Here is a 19294-nt window from a genome sequence, read left to right as displayed (position 1 = left end):
GGGGGTTTTTTTCCCCCTTAAATGGGGGGGGGGTTTTTTTTTTTTTTTTTTTTTTTTTTTTTGCTGTTACCTGTTACCCATATTCAGGCATCAGCTGAAAGACTCTTTGGCCATAGGCACAAAATGCACTGCTGTTCATTCCTTTTGTTAATAATTTCTTTCAGTCTGTGTTCTTCAGTCGAGTATTCCTGTGCAGAGTTAGGCTTGCAGATGGCACTGGTAAGCCCATCTTGATTTGTTTTTATACTAACTAGCCCTGCAGAGAGGAGTACCTATGCATAAGTAGTCATGTCTTCGTGTCAGTGGATGGTGTGGCACCATTAGAGGCAGAAAGCCTTGAGGCAAGGGAGAGGCAGGGCGTTCAATGGACTGTATAGTGTGACAGTGTTTGTGCTCAATGTCACCCCAGTTCAAACCTTTGGCTGTATTCCCAGTTTTGGCTGCTGAGAAAACATTGAACATCTGCACTGATGTGTTGGTAGGGCAGAGTGGGCCAGTTCAGTGACGGAGGCACTGGTTAATTATTGTGCTTACTGTGAAATACATAGGAATGGACAGATCAGACAAGAACTACAGTGAGGGCCAGAATCTATGGTTTCTTACAATACAGTAAGGGGAAACACAAATGTTTCCTGAACTGTGAGGTGTTTGGCTTCCCCTTTGTGTGTCTATTGATGCTGCACCAAGCAGGTTGCCAGCCTCATCTTTAGTATAGACTGTTCACAAAGTCTGGGGCAGCAGGACCTGGCTGACACCCCAATGTCACAGTCAGCACAGACTGCCTCCAAGGCTGCTGTTCTGGCTGAGGAGCTGGAAGACTGCTGACTCGGGAAATCTGAACAGTGTGCATACTGTCCTGCTAACAGACACTCAATCTCTTTTTCAGTTGATCATGTGCTTCCAGAACCTGGATCTAGTTTACTGACCTCCTTTGAGAAGTGGCATGAGGCAGCTGATACCAAATCCTGTTGTGATTATGCTCTCCATGTGGACATCACCAGCTGGTATGATGGGATTCGAGAAGAGCTGGAAGTACTCGTGCAAGACAAAGGTTAGTGAGTGAAATGTAGTAATATTTTTTGGTTTTATTGAAATATCATATGGATGTTACATTTTCAAGTATTTTAATGAATGCATAGGTACTGGCTATGCTGGCTAAGGTTTTCACTACCTTGAACTTGTATTTTCACTTGCTGCGGTGTAAAATTGACCTAAAACTTTGTGTGTATATATGAATTTGTCCAGTATAGACATGGAAGATTAAGATGCTTACATTGTCATAAAGAAATGTATAACTTTATCCTTGCTTGTATATGTGGAAATAAGACATTGCATAGGTAGGTTTTTTTGAAGGTAAAACTCAAAAATCAAATTATTAAAACCTCAAATTATCCTAAATAATCAGCCCAGTCACCATAGATTCTCTATTTAATGAATTAAGAAAAGGAAACATTTCAAAGTAGTGGTTCAGGTTTTAACTAGACTGAAAGATTTGATTCAGCTGCCTCAAATTAAATCCGAATATGAAGAGCACATGGGGCTGTGAAAATGTCACTATAGGCTAGATCTTATTTCACAGCAGTGACTTGGAATAATTTACTTGCTGAAACTTGATTTTGTAAATAAAACATACCTGTATTTTTAGAAAAAAATCCAGTTATTAGAAAAAAAGATGCTAAAGTTAGGTATCTAATATTGAAAAAATGCCCTGATTTTCTCAAGTGCTTCTCTCTGCTGGTTTTCCCTGAAATTACTAGAAGATGCCATGTTTCAACACTTGCAGAAATAAAAAAAAAAGGTCACTTATTTAGGAATCTAAGACACTTCTATGGGTTTGACACTTCCATGGTGTTCAACTATCAGACCTACTATCATGTGAGATGCTATCATAAGAGGTTACCTTACCTGGACTCCAATTACCAATTCAGAAGAGCACAGATGAAACCTCTCCTAAATGCATTTCCATACACACAGTTCTCAATGTGGCAGTCTCAGATATGGAGGGCATCTTTGTGGCACCAGATACTTCTGTGTGGGCAATGGGATCTAGCCTTCAGAAGATCTTAACTTAGATCTTGTTCCTTGAAATTGTGCCTGACAGCTTGTATTTTCTTTGCGGAATCATATATTTTCACATGTTTTTTATTTTCTACTTTCCTTGAAAATGTATGGATGTTAATTAGGGAATATTTTCTGAAATGGCATGTGGTTTCCATGGGCAAATCAGAATGACTCTTCTGTTGGGAAACCTAAGTGATATGTATATGCAGCATCTTTTGTAATGCATAGAGCTAGTGTTGACTAAGATGTGAAAGATTCTCTTCATAGAGAAAGGTACTATCAAAGTAGAAAAAAAAAGCAAAATGCTATTTTTGAGTGAACAGTTGTTTGCTGAGATGCCATGGAGGTTATGGGCATGGGAGAGTTTATTCCATGTCACAGGATGCTAACAGTACATGTGCTGTATTACCAGATTTTAGGCAACAAAACACTTCCATCAGCAAGACTGCACATAATTAGAGAAACTGCAGCTGGTCTTGCATAGGTCTCTAGTATAGGAGATTTTTACAAGGTGATGACATCTGTCAACACAAGCTGTGCTAAATCTGTGCTGTTTCCCTGCTATCAGCATTAACATGAATATGCTGCTGTGCATTAGCTGACTGTACTCTCAAGACAAGTATACTGTGCCTTGTTTCAAAGGTTGGATATTGTTTTCAAGAGATTCCTGACCACAGATGGCTTAGCACTCCCAAATTTGCCCAAGGGTTTACATTAAAAGCCTGGTGCAGACAGTTAGGTTAATAGTTTTCTCTCACTATTGAAATGTGAGTTTTCTGTGTAAATCTGGTCTGCCTTTGAGTCATCAGGGGAAGCAGAAATCTGTTCATTGGTTCCTGAACTGAGATTTATGATGGAGCCTTGGTGGCCTCTTCAGTGTGAGAGCATTAGGAGGTCACCTTTGTTCTCATGTATGTCTTAGGCAGGCAGTGTGAGTTACTCTGACGTGTTGGAGACACAAGGTACAAGGTAAGGGGAGTATGAATGAACAAGCACAATAGGAAATAATTCAACATGGCAAGGGCTTTCAAATTAATGGGTAATATTTCCTGATAATTGGAAACATTTAAGCCAGCTGGTGCAAATAGACTTGATGTCAGTGGAGTGACCCTGGTTTTCATCAGCTGGGAATCTGGTTCTCGGCTGATTGTAGGTGGGTGAGCTGAGTGACAGGGCTCAGCTCAGTGTGTTTCAGAGCTACATGTGCCTAATGCAATCAGCGTGAGTAACAGGGGAGCTCACAGAGTGGCTGTTGAGATGCCTTGTCATGAGGTATAATTGAACAATTAATCAGTTTTAAATCAATACAATGCTAATTTAAGGAGACACAGGCTTTGGAAGTGCCTGGAGATTTTGTAGAGCCAAATATTGATTATAAACACTCAGACTTGTATAATTTCAGCAGCTATTTTGGGATTGAGCTTCTTCACTATATGCAAAGGAACAAGAGCCTGAAATTGCTGACAGGGGCCTCACTGGTTACTTTGACTTTGTCACTGTTCAGAAAGTTCAGGAGTACACTGTAGTCCTCCCTAAAATTTGGAGGGGATTCTGTTGAGTGCCCCTGGTGTGACAGCAAGTAGAACATTAACAAGAACGTAGTGTGTAACAGATGTTAAGCATTCAGGTCAATAGGCCACGGACCAGGGCTTTTGAAAAGCTGCATAATTCCAATGAGTAGGTCAAGGAACCAGGCCAGGGCAAGGAGTCTAATCTTGGATACCTGTATATGTAAATTTGTGTTATTTGTCTTGGTATCTGGTATATGTGCTCTCTTTTCAAGGCCGGATTGTTAGCTGTAAAGGCAGCCCCTGGAATGCTCTTCTACTGAGTGTGTGTGGTGGCAGCTGAGGGTGTGAATGTGTGTTTACATGGGAGAACTCTGCTTCTGCACTGTCGTAAGGAGCAGGCTCAAGATCCTGTGGCAGGTTCCCTACTGGGATCCCTTCTGCTCCCATTAATTTCAGGGAGAGCATTAAACAGAGTGAAAGCAAAACTCAGTCATTTTGCCAAGGTCAGAAAAGGCCTAAGAAGATAGCAAGGCAATAAAAGAGAGAGGATGAGAATATGTATTACTTGGGTCAGGGTATGTGTTTTTCCCCCACAGCAGTCAGGGAAAGCTGCCTTACCTCCTGCAGGACTGTGATGCAATGAATCACCTTTGGTAGAGCCTGCTGGATAAGGGAGAGCAGTAGGAACCCTGGCCTCGGCTCACAGAGAAAAGCGTGTGAGGCATCAGTTCCGTGCTGTCACCGAGGCAGTCGGCGTGGCTTGGAGCAGGCCCGACATGTCCTCCTTGCTTTGTGTGGGCACGGGCACCCCTGCAGAGAGCTGGCTCCTGGGTGCAGCTGACATCTGACACGTGGGGTGGATTTGTGGAGAGAAGATTGAGCTTTTCTCTAAGGCAGGTGGGGTGGGTGTGCTGGGCCCTGCTGTGAGCTGTCAGAGGAGCTCAGGGTGTGAGACTGCAAGCACTGACCCCAGGGCCGGCCCAGCCAAGCTTAGGTTTTAAAATAAAAAAGTACTGAGTACTTTGAAATTGTAATCAGGAGTAGAGGGAGGGATTACAGTTAATAAAGGCTACATGTGTCTTCCGAGAACATGATAAATAGGAAAATGGGAAGAAAGGATGGGTGTACAGGCTGACAGGGTTCCACTGTTCAGGCTGGATTTGCTCAGTGTGGAAGTCAGCAAGGAGGGGCCAGCTCCTGCTTTGTGTTTCTCTCTGAGCTGCCTGGACTTAGCAGGAAGACATAATACCAGGGATCATTTCAATGTTTTATCTTGTATCCTGGGGTACTTTAGTCCTGTAATTGTAAACAAATGAATTCTGTGTGTGTGTATGTGTGTGTGTGTGTGTGTGAGCAGTCATACCCTCTGCTCAAGGATGTATTTATTCTAGACTCATGAAGGAGTTATATCTTCATCAGAGAGGTTTATTCATTTTATTCATTCATGTAGACAACATGAACAATGGGAACATTTTCTTCTTGCCCCAGGAAACAGTTTTCATCACAGCCATTTTGAAATGCAGCATACACAGTTTAGGTAGCTTAGAATTTACTCTTTTTTTGAGCTAGAAAACTACAGTACTGGCCCTTGAACCAAACTGGGGGTCTTGGCAGTAGACTAAAAGGTAAGACAAATATATACACTAATATGAATTCATATGTACAGAGATTATGAACAGAAAGCATTTGTAAGTTGTATTCTGTAAGACTACAAAGCCATGCAAATAACCAAATCTTTGAAATAAATAGCAACACTTATGGGGATTTGAATACAGGGAGTTATTGACAACTGACACTCAACACTAGCATTTCTTAGGGATTTCTGAAATTTGAAACTGTTGTCTTTCTTGGTTTTTATGGCTGCCAGCATAAATCCTTCCTTTTTTGGAAGGCAGAAGAAGAGGTGTGGTGAGCTGCATATGAAACTGGTTTCGGGCTTTGTCTCCACTCCTTCCCAGTATCTACCATCAGCTAAGCTTAGTTACACGTTCTCAGCACTTTGGGGGAACCTAACCAGAAGTTTTTTCTACCAAAAAGCACAGTTTAGATCAAGCTGAAATGTTTTCCTGAGTAGCTAAGGAAACCTACAAAGAAAAACACTGATTCACAGAACCTTACACAAGGTTTTTTAAACTTCACAAAGTTTACATGCTTGCTTTAGCCACCATTGCTTGTCTGTGATTTGGCTACAAGCAATCCTCTTTGCAGTGGTGGCTGGGTTACTCCAGGGATGAACACAGGCTACCCACAGCATCCAGAAAATTCCCCCAGCATAGAGGGCATCCAGGCTTCTAGTCCTAGCAGCTGTAATGCAGCTGTGAAGCCATGCTCGAGTTTTGGCAATCATTAGTGAAAAGCCTAGTCCAGACATACTCTATTACTTACTTTTCCTGAAGTTTTTGTTCAAATGCAATCTAAGAATATGCTTACATGGCAACACCTTTGAATTTTGTCTTGTAACAGGTGTGAACTCTTTTCAAGTCTACATGGCATACAAAGATCTCTACCAAATGTCCGACAGCCAGGTATTGCTCTGAATGCTTTTCTTTGCTGTGATCTGTCCTCTCTTTTCTCATCTCCCAACACTTGAGGAGTTGCTAAGGTTGAATCCCAGAGAAACATTCTCACTGGCCTGATTGGCACTGGGAGAAATGTGCAGTGGTGGTTTACTCTCTGGAGGGTCAGTTCTGAGCTGTGCAGAACACCTGCATGTGTTTCTTCAAGTGTATGACATTCACCTTCTGTAGAGATCTTCTGGTGTCTCCCAACATTGCAGCCACTCAGCTCTGCTCAGGATTTCACTCATTTTATTTTGCAGTAACCTTTCGAGGACTCTAGGTCAGAGAGGGAGAAAAAGATGAAGCACTCGAGGCAGTGGCAGTTCTGAGGCTTCAAGAGTTTCTTGGTTGTGTAAGCAGCTAAATGGAGTTGCTCTTTGGGGGAGGTGGCCTTTTCTCATTAGGGCTGGAGATAACAATGAGCTTGTTTGTCCAGAGCTCATTACAGATTCCAGACTCTTCAGCTTTCCCATTCATACATATCAGGCCACTGTAAATGGACAATGGCATCTGTTAGTAATAATAATGTTTGCTTATTCAGTTGATAAAATGTTTCTGTCTTACTTATTCCCAGAGCTACAGCTCTTGGTCTCTTAAATAACTGTTGTTACACCTCCAATACATGTGGTTTTAATTGGAATTTTAGACATAAAAATTTATAAATATTCTCTGACAGGCAGTGCCTTAAATTCAAATCCCTGCTGGCATTGCCAAGTGGAATACGTTAAAAAAAAAAAAAAAAAAAAAAAAAAAACCAAGGATGCTCTAGAGAAAATATTGCAACTTTTAATATCCGAATTAAAGATGTTGCTGAAAGCTCAGCAGTGATGGCTCTAAGAAGATGGTGCAAAATGCCTGCACTTCAGAAAAGAGATGTAAAAACAGGGATGCTCGAGAGAAAATATTGCAACTTTTAATATCTGAATTAAAGATGTTGCTGGAAGCTCAGCAGTGATGGCTCTAAGAAGATGGTGCAAAATGCCTGCACTTCAGAAAAGAGATGTTCTAGCCATGCTAAAAGTACCTGTAGTACATGGCAATAATTCTGTTCTACATTTGCTAAAACTGCAGAACTAAAGGGCTACTAAACTTAGCCCTGGGGGGGGGGGCATGGGGCGGTGGCCCTGCAGTGCAGTGGCTGGGGCAGACTCTGTGTCCCAGGGAAATTCAGCCCTGTTTGGGGTTGTTGACCCTGTCTTGGTGCAGCTGGTGTTTACAGGGGTGGGTAAGTCAGCACCAATCAGTGAAGCTCAGGTTCTGTGTAGAAAAGAGATCATTTACTATTTACCAATATAATTACCAGCATAGAAGGTACAAAACTGAGGTGAAGAGAGAGGTCTGAGTGTTAAGTAATGTGCTTTCCTTATTCAGCAGTGTTTCCTTCTTTGTACTACCTGCAGCTTTATGAAGCCTTTACCTTTCTAAAGAGTCTTGGGGCTGTTATCCTGGTCCATGCTGAAAATGGAGACTTGATAGCTCAGGTGAGTTAACCATCATTTTTTGCTTCACTTTGTGAGATGATAGATATAAGAGAGGAGAAACTAAATAGGCCAGTCAGAGAATGGGTAGAAAGAAGGGAACTCCCTGGAAAGAGACTTAATTGAACCTGATGCCCTGCACACTGTTGGTATAAAGTCTGAGATGAGAGAATTGGGGTCCTTTTGCATTAATTGGCAGAGCAGCCTTGAGATAGGGCAATGGTCCCGGCAGCTCCTTGCCTTGGCAGCAAATGAGGACTAGATAAGGAGGGCAGAAGGAAGCAAGAAGATTTCTTCTGAATCTTGCAGACACAAGTGAAGCAGAATAATGTAAAGCCTTGTTCACAGATTTTGGGTACAAAAAGAGGATCTGAAAGCTTTATACTAAAGTCTTTTGCTGCAGCTATCAGCATAAGCAACACAGTGAGTTTGGAGCAGGTATTAAAGCTCACAGACCTATTTATTTTTGAGAATATTCTTATAAATCTCTGAAGTTTGAGAATAAGAACTACTGTGATCTTGTAGACATTTCAAAAATGTGTGTTTAAGTATAATCCATGCTCTTAGAAGATGCATCTCAGAACCATGAAGCTGGGCTCAAGTTCACAATGTTCCATTAAAGCGCCCTGCACCTGCAGTGCAGTCCTTGCAAGTCAAGCGCCCTGGGAGCTGCTGTCCTCCCACTGGACTGTACCATGGCTCTGATCAGTGCCACAGCACATGGAAAGAGGCAGCACAAGGACAGCAGTTGATAGTAAACCTCCCATGGTCTTTCAGAGGCCAGGATCCCCCTCTGAAACAGAAGGGGCAGGTTTGGGTGGGCGTTGTTTTGACGCTGCATTTGTGACAGATGAATCTTTGAAGGCTGTTGCAGAGATGTCTCACTCCCCTGATCTCTCGTACGTGCATCGAGCCCCTCTTAGGTCGGTGAGGCTCTGACTGAGCCATCTGATTTATCTGCTGAGCTGCTTATCTGCTGGCTTATCTGCTAAGGACTGGGCTGCAGAGCTGACAAGGAAATTACAGCTAAAGCTGTCTTTGAGATCTGCTCGACAAGGCAACCCACCTTGTCTCATGTCTAAGGGAGAACATCAGGGGAATGTTTGAGGTGTTGGGCAGTGTGTAAGAACTCTTGCCTTGGGTGTATTTTGTTTTTCCCTCTGGGAGAAAAACACATCTCCATCTGCCTGGTTAGAATTTACCCCCTTTGAGATCTGCCTTTCACTTTGACCAAAATAATGACTGGGATCAAAAGTTACTAGTGAGGAGTCAGTAGGCACATACAGTGTGGTTGTGTCCTTCCCCCACTGAAACTAGGTGACAACCCCCATTTGAATTCAAGAGAGAAAAAGCTGATTTCTCATGAAGTTTAGCTTGAATAAAAACTACTAAATACATGATTTATAGTTTTAATACAGCATAAAATATCTAGTAGAATTAAAATGACTATTAATAAGCACGATTAAGTCAATATTACTGTAGGAATGGCAAAATAAAACAAATCAAATGGCATCTGTGGTGTTTTGATACATTGCCCATTAAAATCAAGGTGCACTCATGGAATTGCATATTTGATAGAAATCTATTTCAGTTACATTTTTCTCTGATCAGCCTTAATATACAGCCATTGAATATGAACAAACAGGACAGAAAAATTATTAGGTAAAGAGGAAGCAGTAAATAAATGTAAGTTATGTTATACATCAGCTTATTTGTACACCATTGCCATGTTTCATAAAATCAGTATTTCTCTATGCTTTTGTGTAGCAGAATTGTTTGGATAATGAAAAGAAAGCTGCCTGCACATAGGCTTTTTAGGACTGTCCTGTGTGAAAATACAAATTTGATCCTGTCAAACAAATATTCTAGTTAATTAGCACTATCAAGTCCTCTTACAGAGGGTAATTTATCATGTGATCTGATTTTATTACTTCCTCAAGATGCAAATCTGTCCTACTTTGTGTATCTATTCTGTGCCAATGTGCTATTTTTTTACATGGCTGTAACTTCATTTTATTGCTGTACTTTAATTATCTGATGTCTTTAACTGGCGCTGTTCAGAGTGGTGCGTTAATGATCCAGAACAGCTGTTTTTAATAATACCTATGAAACCTTCTGTTTTTCTAACCAAAATGTTCTTACACAGTCAGAGTAATGTGCTCCTGTTAATGCCTCTTCAGTCTTGATTGATTGCAATGAAGGCTAAAGCATATATGAATGTTAACTTTTTCAGCTTTACTAGAGTGTGTTGGTAATGTGTGGGCTTTTCACCCTCAGGGACCTGGGATCAGATATTTATTAGTTGACACATTCAAATATGTTCAGTAACTTCATCCTGGTCTCTAGGGGACATTTCTCTGTGTCACATAGCCATTACATTGTTGAGCTGGGCTCGTTAGAGCCTTGTGGGCAGGCCAGGCCAGGCCAGCCCAGGGCCAGAGGTACAGTAGCAGCTCTGGTCCCACTTCTGCACTGCTGTCAGGCCTGGACCAACCTCAGATGAAAAAGGGGTTGACCAGCAGTTTCTGCAAAAAGGGAAATTTATTCCAATAACACTGCTTGGCCTTAATTTTCTATTTAAAAAAAATTATCTCACGGCTATGAAGTTGGATAGTGCAGATTATTTTTCTGACAAGTCCCCATTGGTCCTGAGATGGGGTCTTTGATGAGGACACAGCGCCCTTGCAACTGGAGGGTACTGTTCTGTTTTATAAAAGCATAATTTTAGTGATTCACTCTATAGGAAGAAAGTGTTACAGAAAACTGAAAGTGTCAGCAATGCTGAAGTTTTAAGAAGGTGCTTTGTGGATTGCAGCCAGAGAAGAACTTGAGCAAGTAAATAGGGAATGGCAGGTTGGAAGTACCCATAATTACTATTTAGTGTATTGGTTGCAGCCCATTCCTGAGCTGGTGTTGTGGTGTCAAGTAGGACTTTCTGGAGGACAGAGGAGGTTTCTGATGGTGCAGGCCAATGGCTTGGGGCACAAATATGCTCAATCACACAACAGAGAGCACTGCTGGCTGTGCTGGTGTGGCATGGCACCAGTTTAGAGCCAGTGTTTTCAGTGTTCAGTGGGTTTTGCAGCTGCACTTGCACTGACTGAAAAGGGCAGTCAGACCATGTGGCTGTTCATCTCCCTGAGGATGCTGGGTGCACAGGTCTCATCCTGGAGCTGGGTCAGCATTTATCTCTTACATTGCAGGAACAAAAGCGTATTCTGGAGATGGGAATCACTGGACCTGAGGGACATGCCCTGAGCAGGCCAGAAGAGGTAAGGCCAGATGTCTGTTTCTCCCATTGCCTTTTCCAGTATTACTCAAAGTCTGAAAAGTTCAGGTCCTTTCAACATGTTTGTTTGCCTGAAAAGCCCTTTGGATGCTGCAGCCAGGTGCATTCCCTTAGTCCAGGGATAAGCATGTACACTCCTTGTACACTCAGAAGTCTCAGCTCCTGCTGCCCCAGGCATGGATGTCCATGTATTTTTTTAAGTGTGACCTTTGTGTTTCGATTTGTGATGACAAAAAAATAGGCTTATCAGGCTAAAAATCAGCAGTGCAGCTTGAGGGTTAGTCCTCATTTTAATAAACTGCATTTATTAAAATGCTTTGGCTGAAAACTATAGCATCTATACTGTGCATAGGCATACACCCACATATAGATCTACTTTCATGCTGGCAGATATATGGTGTCAGAAATGCAGGCTGTAGAGATGCAAATACATGAGAATGGAAAGTTGCTGTGAGGCAGCTTGTTTTAAACAACTCCCTTATAATAAAATCTGAGCTCTGGTGTGGATCATCTCAGGCATCTGGAAAGGGTTTATTTAATGCCAAGGAAAATGTGGAGACATGAGAATGCCCCCTAAAGTACACAGCTCAGACCGTTAATGGGATGTGGAGGGCGGTAGTGGGAAGTGGCTGCTTTCCTAGAAGACTAAAGAGACGACGTCCTGGGGGTTTGAGGCTGAACTTGAAGAGATTGTTGTGGTTTGCAGATCTTTATTTAACTTCTCCCCAAGGCAAAAGGAATCAGCTTAATTGGTCGCATTCTTCTATTGAACTGTTTATGTACTTTTTCATTTTGCCGTTCAACTTCCACTAAAATTATTCTAAAAGGATTGGGTTGTTTCCTTTTAATGAAAACAAGGGCCTAAGAATTGCATTTGCAATTTTCAGAAAGGAATTTTGCTCAGCTTTAGTGCTGCAGTGCAGAGTCTGTGCCTCCTTCCCTGCTCTCCAAAGGTGCATTTGGGGTTTCCAGAGGAAATATTTTGATACAAGTCCTAGGACAAACTGGAGCAGTCTGATTTAAAGAAAAAATATTTTACAAAACTGTAAAAGATTAAGCCATGTGGTTTTGGAAGGTCTAAGAAGCTCAACTTTTCTAGAAAAATTCTTGCACGGAAATTTCTATACCGCTAAGTCACTATTTTCAGTTACAACAGGGTTTTTCGTATTAAAATGCCAATACTGTGAGTCCATCTGGGAAGAATCTGGTATCAAACCAATGGTTGGGGGAAGGAGTCTCCAGAGCTGCTGGGAAACACTGCTCCTCCATCTGAAGATGCTTGCTTTGTGTGCCTACATCCCAGATGGCTCCCTGGGAGGAGATTGCCTTTACGCTTGCTGACAGAGGGGACTTGCTGGGCACTGCTTCAAAGGCTTCTGTGGATTATGGGCTAAATTCAGTCCGTAGTGCTGAAGTTGCTGTTTGAGAATTCTTTACATTCACAGTGAATGTAAAGAATTCTCAAACAGCAACCATTATGTAAAGATCAGGGAAAGCTGCTGGGGGAGTTCAGAGGTTGTCTCCGAGCAGGGCCAAAGTTTTCTTGCTTAGTTCTCCTTTCAGCTGCAGGGTAGGAGTCTTAAACAGGAAGGTGGGAGGAAAGTAAGAAGGAGCTGCATCAGATGCTTGGGCATGAGCTTTCCTGGGGTGCAGGGAGCCAGGGAGCTGTGTTTGTGCTGGGGCAGCTGTACCCTGCTAGTGAGTACAGCCTGGCTGTGGTTAGTGCTAGTGCCAGGTGTTTGGGGTTGGGTTAGCTCCCCAGTCCCCAGCACTGTGTTTCTCTGTATGGAAAAAGTAGAATCAACCCCTGAAGAGTTGTTGCTGAACAGTTAGAAATATGGCACAGTCCTCCAGCTGATTTTTTCTTCAGGCTGCATTTGCAGTTAACTTTTCCCTCCTTGTTTTGCTCAGCTTGAAGCAGAAGCAGTTTTCCGTGCCATCACGATTGCCAGTCGAATAAACTGCCCAGTGTACATCACCAAGGTGATGAGTAAGAGTGCAGCTGATATCATTGCACAGGCCAGGAAGAGAGGTAAGTGATTTCCTTTGCTCCCCCAAACTCATTTTTTTTGTTGAATAGAAGCTCAGTGAAAAAACCTGTATGCCTTGACCCAAATGACAGGCTATAGGGAGAGGTTATCAAAGAATGGCAGAACCATTGCAGACTAAATATTTATGGCTGGGAAGGATGAGGGAAAATCCTTTTATATTTTTAAGTTGAGAAGCCCTCCCCACAAACTGTCCTCTTGAAGACTGAATTGTAACTCTTCTCTATCCTGTTTTCCCTTTTACTTTTCCGTTAGACTGCTATATCTCTGTTCATGGGAAGGAGGTACTTTATTCCTAACAGCACATCCTCTATGCCAGTATTTTGGCTTTTCTGAGAGATGGCTTGGGCAGTGACCCCACTGTCAGAGATGCTCAGAGCTCACTCCTGGCCTTGCTGCTGGAAGCTGAGCTCCTCTGATGGGTACTGCAGGTCAGCCCTGCTTGCTGGGGCCGTGGTGGGATCCAGGTTACAAAGCACCCAAAAGGGCCTTGTGAGCCTGAAGGCAGCTGCTTCTGAAGCTGCCTTTGCAAATCAGGACTGTTCTGCTGGTTGGGACTACAAAGCCTGTGAGCAATATGGAGAAGCCAAAGAGCAAATTATTGTCTTGATGTTTGTATTCTTGGAGACTTGGAGTGTGGTGCAGGGGACCATATGCTGCTGTCTGCTGGTGCTGTGCCCAACCTGGGAGTAGTAAAAAGGCATCTGCCTGCTGAAGTGATCCACCATCCAGTGCGCTCCAAATTGGAGCAACATGGCTGTGATTAAAACAGTACAAATTAAAAGTGGGTCTGAACTGTCTCCTTCTGGATTAGAAAGAAAGATTTGTAAATAGGCTGATCAAAAGCATGTAGAGCTCAGAGAGACTCCTGATTAATTTTTTATTATACAGACAAAGCCAGAGCTGTTTAATTTCCTGGGAGCTGTGCTAGCCATGTAGCAATGTGTGAATTATACATGGCTGCATGCAGCAAGCCGTGTCATGCTGAAGAGAGAGTGGGTTGTACATAGTTCCTGTATATCCTTGCTTTCTCCAAGGTCCCCTTGTTTTTGGAGAGCCGATCACTGCCAGCTTGGGGACAGATGGGACACATTACTGGAGCAAAAACTGGGCCAAGGCTGCAGCTTTTGTGACCTCACCACCTCTGAGCCCTGACCCTACCACTCCAGACCACTTAAATTCGCTCTTAGCATGGTAAGACTTCCTTTTTTTTTTTTAACAGTATGATGGTGAGGCATGTGCAAAAGCCATATGGCATGAAGCATCTAGGGATCATCCTGGTTTCCTTTAGACCAGACTCACACATGAAACAGCAGAGAAAGGATATAGAAAACCAGGGATATTTATATTCTTATGCTTAGGCTGTCAGTCAAGTGAGCAGTCATGGACACTCCAGTTACTGGTTGTCATGATAAAGAGCCAATTTCTGGCTATTCAGGAATTAATTCTTTTTATTTCTGCTTTTCAAGTGATTCCTAGTTGTACAACTGGATTGTCAGGATTTCAAACTGGCCTTCTCCCTAGTTTTCAGTTTTCTTTAGCTGAATTGTTGATATATGATGGGATGGCATCCTCACTGTCTACCATACGCAAAAGCCTGGTGGATACATCATATCCCCATCTTTGAGATGGGGATATACATACCCCATCTTTGAGAACAGACTCAATTTTAAGTCCCAGTCATATTTGACAAGCACAGCTCCAGAAATCAGGGCTGTTCCTGAATGCAGAGATACCTAGAACCAAGAAAAATTTCTTGGGGCAATTTTTGTCAAAGCTGGTGCAGGGCTCTCAGCTGTGAGTTTTGTAAATTGGCTTGTCTTAAACTAACTTGTAGTAGCAGAGTTTGGTGGGTTTATCTCCTGCATATTGAAAAATTCTGACTTGGTCGTTTGCCTTCATCTGGGAGGGAGCAAAATCATACAAGTTTCCTCGTGTCCAGTTCTTGCAGGCTTCTTATTTTAGCTTGCCTTGTGTCTTTATGGGCTCTGGGGTCCTCCATCTGGAAGAAGGCAAAGATAAGTGATACATGTTGAGCAGGTATGTCAGGAGAAAGAGGCCAGAGTGAATTACAGAGGAGACTGTGAGGGATTTGGGTGGAGACAGCTGGAGACTGAAGGCCGTCTCTTGACAGAATAGGGATGTGAGCTGACTACCTTCAGGTTGGCAGGGAGAGTTTAATCACCAGGTAGGTGAAAGGAATGTGGACAGTAGAGGAAGAAGTGTCTTTCTCATGTAGAAAAGAAGATAGCAGCAATGCTTTGCCAGAAACCCAGACTGTAAACCCATCTCTGAAAGTATTTCCTGCCTGTAGCCAACTGTGGGTCTTTAGCTTAAGCAGAAGACCATCTGCTCTGAAATGATATAGAAATTCACACTGAAGCCCCACCAGGAGAGATTGCTAGGGCTGGAGTGAGGAGCTCAACTTACCATTCATATCCTTATTTACCTTCATGTGGTGGCACCCCCTCAGCTCCAGCCTCCCCTTTCTGGGGTTTCCAATGCCCCAGACAGTGAAATTTGAACCTTGAAAGTGATCATCTTCAGAGCAGCTGCCTGGGAGCTGGGTGGGCACACACACGTGACAGGAAGATGCCATCAGTCAGTGCCACACGATGGTCAGGCTGTGCAGCCCAGAGCCCACCCAGGCTTTAACTCAACTTCTCTAAAGATGCTGCAGTTGAGCTCTGAGTTACGTGTGGCTCTGGTAAGAATTCACAGCAGTTCTCTTCTGACAGTCTACAACAGGCAAAAATGTTTTTTTCCATAACTGAGCTTTCTGTTCCAAATAAAGACTTAGAAAAAAATTACTTTCTTGGTCTGATTCATCACTATCAGCACTGTAAAGGGTGAAGCTCACTGTGTAAGGGTAAGGCTGTTAGCCAGCACATGTAAATGTGTATCAAAATGTTTGACTCCTTACTCTCTTAGAGTGGCTATATATGCTTTCTAGAAGAGAGTCCCAAAATAATAGTATGTGGGTCAAAGCAGATTAGCAAGAACATTTTTAGAATTGGAATCCAAATAATGACTTTTTAAAACTAACATCAGAAAGAAAAACGAGGACTTACAGAAGTTTTCATTATTCTCCAAGCATGCAAAAATGTTTGGTTTTTTTTTCTAGTGGCTTAAAGTCCTAGATCTTAAATGACAGCAGCTTAGCCTGCTTTCAGTTTGAATACTTCAAATCCATACTGTGAAACTAAAAAGAACTGTATATTGCATCAGTCTGCTGTGCATTCATGGGGAATTTTATGCACGGATGATGGTAAAGACAGTATTTCATGTTTCTATTACACTGTTGATTTGGATACCAATATTTTACATTCATCAAAAAATCCCTATAGCATCCTTCCTTTCCAAACATGCAGCACACTGCTTGTGCTCTTCTCCACAGAAAGCTGAATGATTTGATTTGTTGATTTTCCAGTGAAGAGCTGACAGTATAAAACCCTGTCATGTCTCATGGGATTTGCAGATTGAATTTGCCTCATGAGATTAGGTCCTTGTGTCGTCTGTGGGCCATGCACTTGAGTTAGCTTTGATCTTGCATGGTGTGCTGCTGCATTGCTGCAGCTGTGATGTGCCTCCTGTTGTGAAGCAGAGATGTGAGATCTTGGTGCTACACAGAAGATGCAACTTGCCATGAAAATCTTGTTTAAGGGGAAGAATAAGATGACAAGGTATTGATCTGGCATTTATTTCATGGAGATCCTGTCTCTCAGTTTTTTTTTTCAGTTGAGGTAATGCTTATCCCCCATTTGACAGTAGAGTGTGTCCACACAGGAGGAGTGCTTGTGGGTTAACCAGGGATGGGAAGCTCTCAAGTGACACACTTCAGTTTCAGAAGCCTTCTATTGATTTGACTGGGGAGTGCAGTTCATATAAATAATGTCATTAAATGTCAGAGAAGAGGGAATATGGAGTTAAGAAAGCAAACCCTTGTTATCTTTCAGGTGTAGGAATTTGTAGTGTGGTGTTAGAAGCACAGCATAACCTCAGAGAAGTGGGCGGTGATACAGGGCCTGGCTGTGACAGGTTTTCATGGTTATATCAGTGTGTGGAAAGGAGAGATGCCACAGGAAGCTTTGCTGATTATAAAAGCATCAAAAATGAAGAAATGGCATTGCAACCTTCTGACTTTATTGTCGTGTTAAATTAAATGAATGTTTAACTGATGAAATTGGCTTAATCCTGTGGAGTAACACCAGGCAGTCATTAACAGTCAGGACCAGCTAAAGCATAGCAGCCTTTTCTGTACTGAATTCATGGGCTTGGCTTCTGCTGAAAACTGGATGGATGGCTTGTGAGCATGGTGAAGAACCAGAAAAGAGGCCAAGGACTCTTCTCTGTCAGCAATCATTAGGGCTGGCAGCCTAGAAAATGGCATTAGAATTACTCACATGTGACACTTTTTTCTTCTGTACTTGTCTATTTGTTAGCTTGTTGGATCTAGATTTGTGGACCAGAATAATTCAGTTTTAGAGCTGGAATATACGTTATCAGTTAAAGAAAAAGATGACAGGCTCTTGAGGACTTATGGAGTGATGGAAGGGAAATCACAGTGAGTTCTAATGTGCTTACCTCTTGTAAGTTTAATCAAGAGCTAAAAATACCATATTTCTTGTGGATATTGGAGAACTTTCTTTTTTGACTTTCTGTTTTGGCAAGATTCTGCATATTGATTATGTTCTTCCTCCTTATTTCCAGGAGCAGCTGTGATCCAGTTCTGCTCTCTGCCAAAAAAAAAAAAAATCCTCTAGGCTGAAAAACCCAACCTTTTAAATAAAAGCATTATAGATCGTAGCTCTTTTAGCATTTTTCGCCATGCCTTTTTCTGTGTAAGACTCTTAAGTCAGATAAATCCAGAGCATGTGTTTGACTTGCACTATGTCTTTTGTTGTTTAATTACAAACTACCTGATAAAAATATTTTTATTTTCTTGCTTCTGTTTTGGAAGGTCAGATGAGAAGTATTCATGTAAGTTTTGCATGAAAAATACATGTGTAGGAGAGAAATGCAGGAGTTTGAAGTTCATGACTTTGCACTGTGAAATTTGCCATTATTTTTTAATGTGGTTGTGAATTAATTTATCTTGAGAGTGGCAGACATTTCATAGAAGCTTCTGATCATTTTCTTAATCCTGGAGTAATCCCTAGTTCTTGTTAGTGTGCTTTTGCCTGATCTCTGGTGATAAGCAGCCTGGAGCTGGAGGGGGCTGTAATCCTGGAGTCCAGGGTGCTCCTGGGGGAAAGTGGAGATGTCCAGTGCCATTGTTACTCCCAGTGATCTGTAGCCAGCACAGAAAAGCTGCTGGCATGATTTACAGCCTGTGCCTCTGGTGGCTTGAAAGGCTTGAACGGTCCATTCACAGCCTGTCTGAGACCAAGGTCACCTTGGTGATGCCTGGTCTAAACCTTCTGTGTGTTAACTCCACAGTGGGGACCTGCAGGTGACGGGAAGTGGACATTGCCCCTATAGCACTGCCCAGAAAGCCATTGGAAAGGACAACTTCACTATGATTCCTGAAGGGGTCAATGGAATTGAGGAAAGGATGACTGTTGTCTGGGACAAGGCTGTAGTAAGTAATTACTTACTTTTATAGACTAAAAGGAAATTGAGTGTTGGCTGAATAATGTAAGCCAAGAGACTCTTGGCCATTGCTTAAGTGACTTTCTGATATATTTCTGAGAATTCCCTGAGAGAATGCTACTGTGAGGTGAATTGCTTATTTCAAAAACCTCTTCCAGTTTTTTAAACTCAGGGCTGTGTTTCATTTGTGATACTGCAATAGTATTGTCTTTCATTAGACCTGAGGCTTCCCAGACTCCATTGCTCTATTTTCCCTTAGTGTCAGACTGGATGCTTCTGAGAGATGTGGTATCTGGAGCAATTTAATGGTTTTGAAGTGGACCTCATATAAACGTGATGAATGAATTGTTTGAATTTGGGAAGTGTCTCATCTTTTTTGAAAAATTACAAATGGATGGCAGCTGAGCCTGAGGCAAAGTGATGAAATGCTTTGAAGGAGAGCGTTGCATGTAATTCATACTGGCATACTTTGCAGTGGAGTGCCGGTGTAAGTCAGGAAATTTCTGACAGTTCCATGGATTCTAATGTATCATGATACTCTCCCTCTACTGCCGGTCTCCACGTGCACACCCTGCACACTCACACACACTCACTGCATTGTGTCAAATGTACATTGCAGACTGGGAAGTGGCAGTATTTACAGTGCTATGACAAGCATGTCTCCCAGACTCTATTTCATAACCACTTAATTCAGGGACAGCTATTGAGATTCCAAGCACAGAAGCAGCTTCAGATACCTGCCATGTAGGAGCAAAGT

At 42.4% G+C, this 19294-nt stretch overlaps 1 protein-coding gene across 1 annotated transcript in view; it reads left to right on the top strand.

Moving 5' to 3' along the window:
- The window catches only part of CRMP1 (collapsin response mediator protein 1), a 49020-nt gene that overhangs the window by 22978 nt on the left and 6748 nt on the right, over positions 1 to 19294 (top strand). The window contains exons 4-10 of the mRNA XM_041402690.1: positions 887 to 1051; positions 6036 to 6097; positions 7531 to 7611; positions 10812 to 10880; positions 12809 to 12929; positions 13983 to 14139; positions 18385 to 18526. Of these exons, the coding sequence (XP_041258624.1) occupies positions 887 to 1051; positions 6036 to 6097; positions 7531 to 7611; positions 10812 to 10880; positions 12809 to 12929; positions 13983 to 14139; positions 18385 to 18526 (797 nt within the window). The remainder of the gene's footprint in view (positions 1 to 886; positions 1052 to 6035; positions 6098 to 7530; positions 7612 to 10811; positions 10881 to 12808; positions 12930 to 13982; positions 14140 to 18384; positions 18527 to 19294) is intronic.

This window comes from Onychostruthus taczanowskii, unplaced genomic scaffold (genome assembly GCF_017590055.1).
Source record: "Onychostruthus taczanowskii isolate IOZ18803 unplaced genomic scaffold, ASM1759005v1 scaffold2, whole genome shotgun sequence".
NCBI classification, from domain to species: domain Eukaryota; kingdom Metazoa; phylum Chordata; class Aves; order Passeriformes; family Passeridae; genus Onychostruthus; species Onychostruthus taczanowskii.
Note: the sequence above shows the minus strand (reverse complement) of the source record. Positions and strands in the feature narration are given on the sequence as shown.